This window comes from Melospiza melodia, chromosome 1 (assembly GCF_035770615.1).
Source record: "Melospiza melodia melodia isolate bMelMel2 chromosome 1, bMelMel2.pri, whole genome shotgun sequence".
Lineage (NCBI taxonomy): Eukaryota > Metazoa > Chordata > Aves > Passeriformes > Passerellidae > Melospiza > Melospiza melodia.
In genome coordinates this window covers 1,472,706-1,485,344 of record NC_086194.1, presented here as the reverse complement: position 1 = coordinate 1,485,344, position 12,639 = coordinate 1,472,706, and the positions used below count along the sequence as shown (strand labels likewise).

At 46.8% G+C, this 12,639-nt stretch overlaps 1 protein-coding gene across 1 annotated transcript in view; it reads left to right on the top strand.

The window, feature by feature from the left end:
• The window catches only part of PTH1R (parathyroid hormone 1 receptor), a 104,964-nt gene that overhangs the window by 58,167 nt on the left and 34,158 nt on the right, over window positions 1-12,639 (top strand). The window contains exons 3-5 of the mRNA XM_063167821.1: window positions 716-826; window positions 1,990-2,108; window positions 12,495-12,589. Coding sequence (XP_063023891.1) covers window positions 716-826; window positions 1,990-2,108; window positions 12,495-12,589 — 325 coding nt within the window. The remainder of the gene's footprint in view (window positions 1-715; window positions 827-1,989; window positions 2,109-12,494; window positions 12,590-12,639) is intronic.

Genomic DNA, 12,639 nt, shown 5'->3' with positions numbered 1-12,639 from the left:
GCTGGTTCTTCACAGAGAGCCCCCAAAGCAGGGGGGCCCCTGTGGGATCTCAGCACCTCAGGACTGATGTGCAGAGTGACCGAGACCACCCTTGGGGGGCTCGGGAGTCCTGGAATGTTGCCAGAAGTGTCTGGTGGCTGGACTTTGATCCTGCACAGGAGACGACACCTGTATGAGGATGGGAGGATTTCACTGGGTGAATGGTGAAGGGATAAGTTCATTAGAGTGAAACACAGGGTTTAGGATTTCTGTACAGGGGGGTCTAAAGAAGTAAGATGGAGGAATTGGGGCGTGTCCTGTCCTTCTTCTTCTTCTTCTTGGCCCCCATCTTCTGTGGTGATGTTGGCACTTTGGGATTGATTATTACTAAAAGTGCACTGGTCAATAAGGGTAAAAGGTATTGGGGAAAAATGATAAGTATTGTATACGTAATTTCGAGTATAAAGATAAGTGACCGCCCCGGGGGCTCTCAGTGTGCTCATGGCTGGCTGCTGTGCAGACCTCTGTTGGGCTGAAGAGAAAATCTTTTAGATAAACAACTAATAAACACCGAGACCGAGAAAAACCCTGAAGCCTCTTCTCGTCCTTTGAAGCACAGGCTGTCCAAGGCCACCCCGGGCCTTTCCAGGTCTTTGAAACAGCCGAGAAACCGGCAGGCCCCGGTGTCCCCTCCGCAGGTGTGGTGACTCCTCTTTGTCCCCGTTCTCGCCCACAGATGGATTCTGCCTTCCGGAGTGGGACGGCATCGTGTGCTGGCCCGAGGGCGTGCCCGGCAAGGTGGTGGCCATGCCCTGCCCCGAGTACATCTACGACTTCAACCACAAAGGTGAGCGTGGAGCCCAGCACAGGAAATTCCAAATTCCCATCCCACCGTGCATTGGGTGTTACCCCATCCCAGCAGGCATTTTATCACAAGCACACTGATATCAGCTATTTCAATGAGCGTGATTAGCAAGAGAAATAAAAATTATGTCTTTATAACAAAGTTCCTTTAACACCACACACGTAAAATCCATTTCAGTATTTGTGAAAAGCCAATATGATAATATATGCAGCCTATAAGAGGCTCCACCTGGGGATGAATTTCCTGCCATTTTCCCACTCATTCCATGTCTCCTCTCTCTCAGCAGGGATGAATTTGGGATGAATTTCTTGTTGTTTTCCTGCTCATTCCATGTCTCCTCTTTCACTCGGCAGGGATGAATTTGGGGTGAATTTGGGATGAATTTCCTACCGTTTTCCCTCTGATTCCATGTCTCCTCTCTCTTGGCAGGGATGAATTTGGGATGAATTTCCTGCTGTTTTCCCACTCATTCCGTGACTCCTCTCTCTCAGGGCAGGAATGAATTTGGGATGAATTTCCTGCCATTTTCCTTCTCATTCCATGTCTCCTCTCTCTCAGCAGGGGTGAATTTGGGATGAATTTCCTGCCATTTTTCCACTAATTTGTGATTAATTTCCTACCATTTTCCCACTCATTCCATGTCTCCTCTCTCTCAGCAGGGATGAATTTGGGATGAATTTCCTGCCATTTTCCCGCTCATTCCATGTCTCCTCTCTCTTGGCAGGGATGAATTTGGGATGAATTTCCTGCCATTTTCCCGCTCATTCCATGTCTCCTTTCTCTCTGGGCAGGGATGAATTTAGGATGAATTTAGGATGAATTTCCTGTTCTTTTCCTGCTCATTCCATATCTCCTCTCTCTCAGCAGGGATGAGTTTGGGATGAATTTCCTGCCGTTTTCCCACTCATTCCATGTCTCCTCTCTCTCTGGGCAGGGATGAATTTGGGGTGAATTTGGGACGAATTTGGGATGAATTTCCTGCCGTTTTCCCGCTCATTCCGTGTCTCCTCTCTCTCAGCAGGGATGAATTTGGGGTGAATTTGGGACGAGTTCGGGATGAATTTGGGATGAGTTTGGGATGAATTTGGGATGAATTTCCTGCCATTTTCCCACTCATTCCATGTCTCCTCTCTCTCTCTCGGCAGGCCACGCTTATCGCCGGTGTGACCTGAACGGGAGCTGGGAGCTGGTCCCAGGCAACAACCGCACCTGGGCCAACTACAGCGAGTGCGCCAAGTTCCTCACCAACGAGACGAGGGAAAGGGTAGGCATTCCCATTCCTGCACACAGCAGCAATTCCTGGCCTCACGCCGGGCCAACCCGCGGACCTCTGTCTCATTTAAAACCCCAGATGAGCTCCAGCTCATCTTCCTCCTCTTGGAAACCCGTCCAGAGCTTGCCAAAGCCACATCGTGCTTTGATGGGCAATGATTTGATTGGAAAATTGTCCTCAAATGCAGAAAAGTTTCCTGCAGCTGCCATGGTCCCATTCCTGAAGGGATCTTGGGGAAAATTGGAGCGGTCTCGGGGACGCTCAGAAGTGGTTGGAGGTTGTTCCATGGCATTGAGACTCCCTCTGCCACAGCAGGAAATCATTTTGCTGCCAGGTTGTTATCAAAAATTCCAATGTTTTTGTGGCTGTCTCTGGGAGGGAATGTCCAAACACATGTGGAATCAAACCCGGAGCAACTGGTTGGGAGAGCTGGGAGTGTCCAGCCTGCAGAGGAGAAGCTCCAGGGAGAGCTCAGAGCCCCTGGCAGGGCCAGGAGGGGCTCCAGGAGAGCTGGAGAGGGACTGGGGACAAGGATGGAGAGACAGGACACAGGGAATGGCTTTGAGCTGAAAGTAGATGTAGATGGGATATTGGGAAAGAATTCCTGGCTGAGGAGGGGGGAGGCCCTGGCACAGGGTGCCCAGAGCAGCTGTGGCTGCCCCTGGATCCCTCAAGTGTCCAAGGCCAGGTTGGAGCAGCCTGGGACAGTGGGAGGTGCCCCTGGCCATGGCAGGGAGTGGGAATGGGATAATCTTTAAGGTCCCTTCCCACCCATATCTAACTGGTGTTCCATGATCTTGAATTAATTCTGGTGTAGTCAAAATTTGGAAACAGTGACAACACTCCAAAGTTATAAAAGGGTTTAAAATATGGCGAGGGTCTGGAGTGCTCCTGGAAAAAAAATTAATAATTCCGTGAACCATAAATTTACAAAAATTCAGATAATGATAAAATAGCAGCTGCCAGAAATTTCCTTCTTCCCCGTGAGCCAGCCTGGGGCTGTGTAATGCTGGAAGTCTGGAAGGAATTCCGTGCTAAGGTGACAGCAAAGCTGTCCCTGGTGTCCCTTGGGAGGCTGTGACCTCCTTGTCCCACAGAGAATGACGTTCCCACCCACACGCACCTGTAATTCCCAAAGAATTTACCCAAACCCTCTGGTTTTCCAGTGGCTCTTGGAAGAGTCCCCTTGGACACGGGGCATGGCATCAGGAACTGATCAGCTGCAGGGAGGATTATCCCAGACAGCTGAGATAAGGATCTAACCACAGCTTCCTTGAGGATCATCCAGGGCCCCTCTGGGACAATGTTCTTAATTTTAAATTTAACCACAGAGTAGGGCTTTTTGGAATCAGGGTTGGTTTTGTTTAGGTTTTGTTTGGTTTTTTAGTTTGGCCTTTTTTTTTGTTGGTTGGTTGGTTTTTGTTTTGGTTTGGTTTTGTTTTTGGGGAGTTTTTTGTTGCTTTTTGTTGTTGTTGCTTTTTTCTCCTTAAGAGTGAAGCAACTCATGGATGCAATGATTTAGGAAAATAAGGAAATGAGGGAAAGGAGGAAATGAGTTCTTGGAGCTGCTGAGTGTTTTCTCTCATGTGGACAAGGAGCAGAAGGTTGTGTCCCTGGGTGCTGCTCCAGCCATTCCAGCAAAGGCCTGGATGATGTTCCCTTCTAGAACCAGTTTGGTGGGATTTTCCCAGTTCATAGTGGAAAGAACTCTTTCAGCCCCAGAGTTTTCTGGGAAGGTCCTGAAGCAGGTGTTGGGGTCATGGAGCACCTAGATCAGTGCACAAACTTTTGAATTCTCTGAAATCATCTCCCCCATCCCACACCCTGGGGTGAGAATGGTCCAGATGATTTCCAAGATTTCCCCTAGGGAGAGGACATCCTTCCTTTTAAACTTCCCACTGTCAGAACTTGTCAGGGTGACTTGCTAAAGGAAGGGCACAAAGAACAACAGAGTTGCACATTTTTATTTTTATTTTCACCTCAAGGAAGAAATGGAGACTTTCCACCTCCAGGGTGATTTAAAAGGCTGAAAGCAAAATCTCCTGTGGTGGGTTGGATGTGCCTGACTTTGTCTGTGTCCCCTGAGTGGTCACGGGGTGAGGAGTCTTTGCTTCTTTTTCTGCCAAGGTTGGGATTAAATGTGTGAGATGGTGTTTCTTGTTGGGACTCAGATGTTTATCAGTTCTTATCTCTGTCACAGTCTCACAAACCCTGAGTTCTGCAGCACTTCACTCTCACAAACTAAAAATGGAGCCCCATCTCTCTCTGCAAGGCCTTTGAAGGATCAACTGTCCAATTAAGAAATGACACCTCAATTATTTTCACTTTTAACCCAATAACCAACCACCCATGGCTGCAACGGGGACTTTTTATTCAATTACACAAAACCACCCAAACCCATGGGAGAGAAGGAGAAGAAAGTGAAAAAGAAGGAGAAGGAGAAGGTGAAGAAGAAGAAGCAGGTGAAAAAGAAGGTGAAAAAGAAGGTGAAAAAGAAGGTGAAGAAGAAGAGGAAAAAAAAGAAGAAGAAGAAGAAGAAGAAGGTGAAGAAGAGAAGAAGAAGAAGAAGGTGAAGAAGAAGAAGAAGAAGAAGAAGAAGAAGAAGAAGAAGAAGAAGAAGAAGAAGAAGAAGGTGAAGAAGAAGAGAAGGAGAAGAAGAAAGAGAAGGTGAAGAAGAAGGTGTAGAAGGAGACGAACCTCCACTCTAAAACCTCCATCTTGCTTTATATCCATTACTCTATTCTAAACCCTTAAACTCTGAGTTTCCCACCCTGTGGTATCACACACTTCTATCCAAACTCCACACCCACAATCCCAGTTCTGTCATTCAATTTTGGAAGCTTCTCCACGGCCTCAGGTCAATGCAGTGTTCTCTTGGGGGTCAGTGCCTGGCAGCACAGAAATCTGAAATCCTCAGTACCCAGGGTTCCAACAACAGGGATGTCACAGCACAGGGCACTCAGGCTGTGCTTCCCAGCAGAGACATTTACAGGAGGTGTCACCTCGTTTTTATTCTCAACCTCCTGGAAAATTACTGCTCCTCATCAGCTTTCCCTTAAGGAGCTGTTTTACTAACCCATCCCAAAATCTCAATCCTCATTATCCTGTAGCCAAAGCTGAGGCATCTTCTGCCAGGAATTTTCTGTTATAGATACAAAGGTGAATAGAATAATATTTATTATTAAGACAAATTAAACCATCATCACTGTTCAGATTAAATGACCAGGCTGGTCTTACTTGAAGTGATGCTTACCCAGGGCAAAGAACACAGAAAAAATTTATGTTTCTGCCAGCTTTTAAATCGTCTCTTGATCAACAAATGCTTTTTAATTATATCTATTTATCTTTTTTTATTCTTATTATCATTAACTTTATATTTGCAAGAGCTCTCTTCCTCACCTCATTGATTCTGTGCCTTGTCACAGAGTTCCCTGATTTTATCGCAGAGGTGGCTGAATTATTGTGACAGTCCAATTACTGTGAATGATTGTGACATTCCACTGCAGGTCTCTTGGGCCTTGGGCTATGAAAACCACTCTGGAAATAAAAGAGGAGGAAAAAAATGTTCTTTTCCCCTCAGTGTGCTGATGCCTTTACTCACAGAGAGCGCAGCCCTGGGATTAATAAACCTTCCTTTGATATCTCTTTTTCATGGAGTAGATTTTCAACAACATCTCTTTATTAATTTTAACATTATTATTATTAAACTTGTATTTGCAAGAGGTCTTTTCCTCAGCCCTGCCCTCAGTGATTCTGTGCCTTGTCATGGAATTCCCTGATTTTATCACAGAGGTGGCTGAATTCTGGTGACAAATGAAGCACTATCTGTGCATCCTCTGCAGGTCTCTTGGGCCTTGGAGTATGAAAAACCACTCTGGAAATAAAAGAGAGGGGGAAAAAAAGTGGTTTTCCCATCAGTGTGCTGATGCCCTTACTCACAGTGAGCACACAAGGCCTCTTGTCACACTTAAATGTGACACTGCAGCCCTGGCATTATTAAACCTTCCTTTGATATCTCTTTTTCATGGAGCAGATTTCCAACAACATCTCTTTATTAATTTTAATATTATTATTATTATTGGTTTGCTGTCTTTTTTTTTTTTTTTTAATTAGCCTTGTATTTGCAAGAGGTCTTTTCCTCAGTCCTGCCCTGCCCTCATAGCGATTCTGTGCCTTGTCATGAAATTCCCTGATTTTACCACAGAGGTGGCTGAATTCTGGTGACAAATGAAGCACTATCTGTGCATACTTTGCAGGTCTCTTGAGCCTTGGGCTATGAAAACCACTCTGGAAATAAAAGAGAGGGGAAAAAATGTGCTTTTTCCCTCAGTGTTCTGATTCCTTTAGTCACAGAGAGCACACAAGGCCTCTTGTCACACTTAAATGTGGCTCTGCAGCCCTGGGATTAATAAATCTTCCTTTGATATCTTTTTTTTAATGGAGTAGATTTTCAACAACATCTCTTTATTAATTTTAATATTATTATTATTAGTCTTGTATTTGCAAGAGGTCTTTTCCTCAGCCCTGCCCTCAGTGATTCTGTGCCTTGTCATGAAATTCCGTGATTTTATCACAGAGGTGGCTGAATTCTGGTGACAAATGAAGCACTATCTGTGCATACTTTGCAGGTCTCTTGGGCCTTGGGCTATGAAAACCACTCTGGAAATAAAAGAGAGGGGAAAAAATGTACTTTTTCCCTCAGTGTTCTGATGCCTTTACTCACAGAGAGCACACAAGGCCTCTTGTCACACTTAAATGTTTCTCTGCAGCCCTGGGATTAATAAACCTTCCTTTGATATCTCTTTTTCATGGGGCAAATATGTCCAGAGATGTCAGAACAGGGGAATTTGGCCACATTGAGCCGTTGTCTTGAGCGAGAGATGGTTTTCTATTATTATTTCCCTCCCTGGGGAGCAGCATCTTTGCGTCACCACCAACAGCTGCATTTACCCAAGGTTTTGCCAGGAGATCGTGTCTGACTCCAAGCAGATGCAACCAGAGGGAATTTTAAGAAACTGAGCTTTTAGAAAAAAAAAAAAAAAAAAAAAAAAAGAAAACCAACTGTCTGTGGCTATAAATATGTGGATTTGCTGGCTATCTCTGGAAATAGGCCTGAACCTATAGATAGCTGGAGATATCCACACCTAAATAAACACCACGTGCGTGCACACATCTCCAGCCAGGGATGTTTGTTTAGGTGGGGAGTTTTCCCATTTTAGCCATGCTGGGATAATTTTTGGCCAAATCAGCAAACAGAGGGCTCCAGAGCAAGCTGGTGTCCTGCCCCGAATAAATGGGGATTATTTCACACAGAGCAGCTCGGAAACCGCTCTCTGCAAAGAGCAAAGTGTGTTAAAGCCATCAGAGCCTGCAGAATTAACAGCTCGTAACTGCCCGGGGAGCAACAGCTCCTGGGCTGCTTCCTCGGGGAAAATCACCACTGCAGAATGGGAACTGACAGCCCTGGAGGCTGAATCCTCCTTCAGCCAGGTGGGATGAAGCAATCCAGGGAAGTGTTTCCTCAAATTCCTTCCAGATAATATTAAAGAGGGAGGGAACAATCAGCTGGAAGTGTCCAAGGCCAGGTTGGACAAGGCTTGGAGGAGCCTGGGATAGTGGGGGGTGTCCCTGCCATGGCAAGGGTGGCACTGGGTGGTCTTGTCCCTTATGGCAGGGACAATTCCCACTGTCCCAGGCTGCTCCAAGCCCTGTCCAAGCTGGCCTTGGACACTGCCAGTGATCCAGGGGCAGTCACAGCTGCTCTGGGAATTCCATTCTCATGCCTCCCCACCCTCCCAGCCAGGAATTCCTTCCCAATATCCCATCTGAATCAATTATCTTTCAATTTGAACCCAATCCCCTCATCCTGTCCCTCCATCCCTTGTCCCCAGTCCCTCTCCAGCTCTCCTGGAGCCCCTCCCGGCCCTGCCAGGGGCTCTGAGCTCTCCCTGGAGTTTCTCCTCTCCAGGTGAACATTTCCAGCTCTCCCAGCCTGGCTCCAGAGCAGAGGGGCTCCAGCCCTGGAGCAACTCTGTGACCTCCTCTGGATTTGCTTCAGCGGCTCATATTTATTGTGGATTTGTTCTGTTCCCACACTCATCCCTAAGCACCCCTTTCCTGGCCATGAAGGAGACGAGGAGCAGAGTTAAAAGGACCTTTGGCCTGGCCCTTCTCCTTTGTTCCCTCAATTCCCCTATAACCAGGAGGGAGCGTGACCTGTATTCCTGGAGCTCCTCAATCTCTGGATAAAATGCAGCACAAATGATGAGTGATGAACCTCAGGCAGGTTTTTAGCCATTTCTCCCAGAATTCTCACATTCTCACAGAATGTGGCTCCCTTACCTTCCACACATCCAGCCAATAGCAGCAGGATCATTTTTCAGGGCCCTTTTTCCAACAGCGGCAGCAGCAATGGCATGTTTGGGTCAAAACCCAGGAATTTCCCCTAATTCCCATCTCCCCCAAAAGAACAGGGATGCCAAACACAGCTGGTTTTAGAGCAGGTCCAACCCATCCTCTTTCCAAGGGTGAGCTGAAGGGTGAATGGGATCTCCACCTCCCGAAATGCCAGGAAAGGGGAGTCGGAGCCAGCAACTTGGGAGGTTGGCTCAGCTTGGGAACCACCACCAGCAGGATGGGCCATGCTCAGATCCAACCCCAATCCTGTCTTCGTTTGCTCCTGCTCGTCTGTAGCGTGAGGGTTTGACGGCTTCCCGGGAACTCGGAGGGGCCTGGAGAATCCGTCCCCTTCCAAACACAATGGGAAGGGCCCAGCGTGTTGCAGGGCTGCTTTATCTAAACCCCATTGTTCCTAGCAGCAGTCCTGGAGCTCTCTGGGGTCCTGGGAAAAGCAAACAACTTTGTGGAGCCTCAAAGTGACGGCACAGGAACGGGTTCGGATTGTTTTGTCCCCAATTTCCACAAAGGAATGTCAGCAAAGTGTCAGGCGTTTGCAGCAGGACACGGGCAGAGGTTTTAAAGTCTGTGGAGGAATCAAAAAAATTATCTGGGAGATGTTTTGTTCATAATTTCAATTAACCCCGAGGTGCCATCCTCATTCCATGCCTATGGATTTGGTCTGGTGCATTCCTGGAAACAGAATCCGAGAATCCTGGAATGGTTTGGGTTGGAAAGGAGCTTAAAGATTATTTTTATGGACATGCATGTCTAAATTGGGGTGTCTGAAAGTAAATGGGAGTGTCTGAAGCTAAATTGGGGGTCTTTTGTGGGAGCTGATCCCAGACTGGGAGGATTTAAGGGCCTGGAATCTCTGGAACAGAGTCCTGTGGGAACGGGGTCAAAAACACTCAAAGTTTTCCCGGAGGCTTTGGAAATCAGTGCCTTTTGTGAATATCCCATTTTGTTACTATCCCATTTTGTGACTATCCCATTTTGTGAATATCCCATTTATCTTTTTATTCAGTCCCATTTTCCTGTCTACAAAAATACAAGAAAAACAAGGACAGAGATTTTCTGGCTTTGTTTATCGCTCAAAGCAGCAAACCCCCCATTCCAAACGTGTCCTTAACGACACCTGAATCAGCAGCTGAGAGAAATTTTGCAGAAATTCCATCTGGGAAATCCTTATTTATGCTTCCCTGTGCTGCTGATCCCGCCCTTCACAGCCTTCGCATTCCTCAAAAAACACTGGATCCCTCCCAGCTTCGCAGCTTGAGTCCTAAAGGGGAATAAAAAGGATGAAAGGAAAAGTTTGGATAGAGGGCACAGCTCCATGAAACTCAGGACAGGATTTGCCACCAGAAAATTCCTCCTCTGTCTGGTTTTCCTTTTCCTTTTGCACACATGGCAAGAGTTGAAAGAGTGGAGGGTTCCTGCAGGAATCTAATTCATAGAATCCTGGAATCCTGAATTGATTGGGGTTGGAAGAGACCTTGAATTCCAGCCAGTTCCAACTCTGTGTCATGGGCAGGGACACCTCCACCAGCCCAGGTTGCTCAAAGCCCTGAATATTCTGATTATATTACAATTAAATTGAATCACACCAGTTTAGTTGCCAAAAGTTATAGACCAGGATATTGTGGCAAGGCCAGGTTTGGCCTCTTCCAACAAGGGATGACCAGGGATGGTCAGTCTCTCCTCAGGGTGGACTTCCAGGAGAGTTCCAGGGAACTTGCTGGAGTGATGGATCTCCAGGTTGTGTCCATGGCTTGGCCATCGTGGCCTTTGCAGTTTTCTGGGAATTATTTAACTTCCCATCCATCTCAGGTCCCTAAGGACACTCCTCAGATGTGGAGATCATTCAGCTGGCAGATCATTCAATATTTTCCTACCTGGAGGATCTTTCCTGGTTGTTTGTTGTGGTTTTCATGGAGCTGGGACCTCCTTTGGGATACATGGAACTCCTTTGGAGATTTTGTCCCCTCGTGGGTAAACCCAGGGAGGAAAAGCTCCTGAGAACTCCAAGTGAGGGGGAAGTGGAATTGGAGAACCTGAAATTTTTGCTCTAAAGGGTTTCCCTTTGAATGCTCCAAGGATCTGAGCACCCCCTCCAAGAAATCTCATTTCCCAAGGGTTTTCCAGAGTGACTCCAGGTGGGATTTGGGGCACCTCCTCCTCCAAGGAGGGCTCCAGGAGAGGCTTTCTGTGCCTTGGCTCTTGGTGCTCAACCTCCTTTCAAAGAGAGGCCCTGTGGTCAATCAGGGCACTCAACTTTCCAAGACCTCCTGCCAATCCAGAGGCTCTTCCCAAGGACATTCCCGCCCATAGGAAGGTGGATCTTCCCAGTGAAATTTCTGAATGGGGCTCAGGGATGTTTTGTTAAGGCCTCACAACTTTTGTTTTGCTGAAAATTCCAACCTTGGAGTGAGATTATTATTACTATTATTATTAATTATTATTATTTCATTTGTTACTATGGAGGCAAACGTTTTCCAGCTCCAGGAGGATTCCAGCTTGGCAGCAGGAAAATCACACCAGGATATTTTTCCCTGAAAGCTTTGAAATCTCTTCTTCTTGGCTTTTCAGGGCCTGCTGCCTGCACAGACAGATCTATAAAAATCTATAAAAATATCCCATAAATACGCACAGACACACTCAGTAAATTAATATTGGCAAGGGCTTCGCTCCTCCAGCGCAAACCGCAGAGAAACATTCCCAAATCTGCGGATTCTGATGTAATAGGGCTGAGGTTTGGCATTCCAGGACAGCGTTCCAAGCCTCAAATCCCAATCAGAGCTGTCATTCAGAGCCCAGCATTCCTGACGTTACTGCAGCCCCGTGGGCAGGTCGAAGGGAATGAGGAGAAAGATGCTGAATTGGTTGGGTTTTTTGGGATTTTTTGCTAAAATCAGTCTGGGAAAGGCAGGGCAGGCTGGAATGGGGGCAGGCATTTTAACCCTTTCCAGGAATCCCTGAGCTCAGCTGCAGGATCAAGGAAAATATCCCGATATTTAATGGAAACCTCAGCCTTTCAAGGCCAGCTTTGGAAAATAACAACCTAAAACTTCCTAAATGATTAATTATTAAGAACTCTTCTGTGACAGAGCCTTTTCCAATGGGATTTTGGCAAGCTCAGGTTGTGTCTGGATTGGATAACCACAGGCAGAGGCTGCTTGGGATTTAAAAAAGGGAAAAATAAACGCAGGTGATTTTTTTTCCTCCTATCCCATAGCCAAAGTATTTCCTTCCTCTGTTTTCTGGTGTGGGTTACGCTCCCCCAGCCTGCACATCAGTCATCCAGCAATGGCTAAATTGTGCAATTCCAGCACAATTCCCAGCTCAGCAGGCATTTTGTCCAGGTGAAAATTCCCAAGTGGTCCCTGGACAGGGCCAGGAGTTTGTAAAGCGCTTTGGGTTCCTTTGGGATGAAAACTCTGAGAAATTCCCAGGCAAGGGATTAACCCCACTCCATCGTTAATGCCTTGCAAAATTCCCTGTTGAGCAGGCATTTTGTCCAGGTGAAAATTCCCAAGTGATCCCTGAACTGGGCCAGGAATTTGTAAAGCATTTCAGGTTCCTTTGGGATGAAAATGTCGCAAAATTCCCAGGTATGGGATTAACCCCACTCCATCATTAATTCCTTCCAAATTGCCAGCTGAGCAGGCATTTTGTCCACGTGAAAATTCCCAAGTGATCCCTGAATTGGGCCAGGAGTTTGTTGGTTTGTTGGAACCACTTTGGGTTCCTTTGGGATGAAAATGCCGCGAAACGCCCAGGTATGGGATTAACCCCACTCCATCATGAATCCCTTGAGAAAATCCCAGCTCCCCATCTCAAGGAACACAAACCCCATTTCCCAAACTGCCAAAAGAGGTGGGATTCCCGAAGGATCTGGGCTCTGTGTGCTGCCAGGGTTGTGTGGTGCAGGAGGGCTGCGTTCCCCATGTGACGCTGTTTTCTCCATCGTTTCTGCTGCAGGAGGTCTTTGATCGCCTCTATTTGATTTATACTGTTGGATACTCCATCTCCCTGGGATCCCTCACAGTTGCTGTCCTTATCCTGGGATACTTCAGGTAGGCGGCTCTGTTTTTACCTAAGCGACACCGGAGAAGCCGCGAGTTTT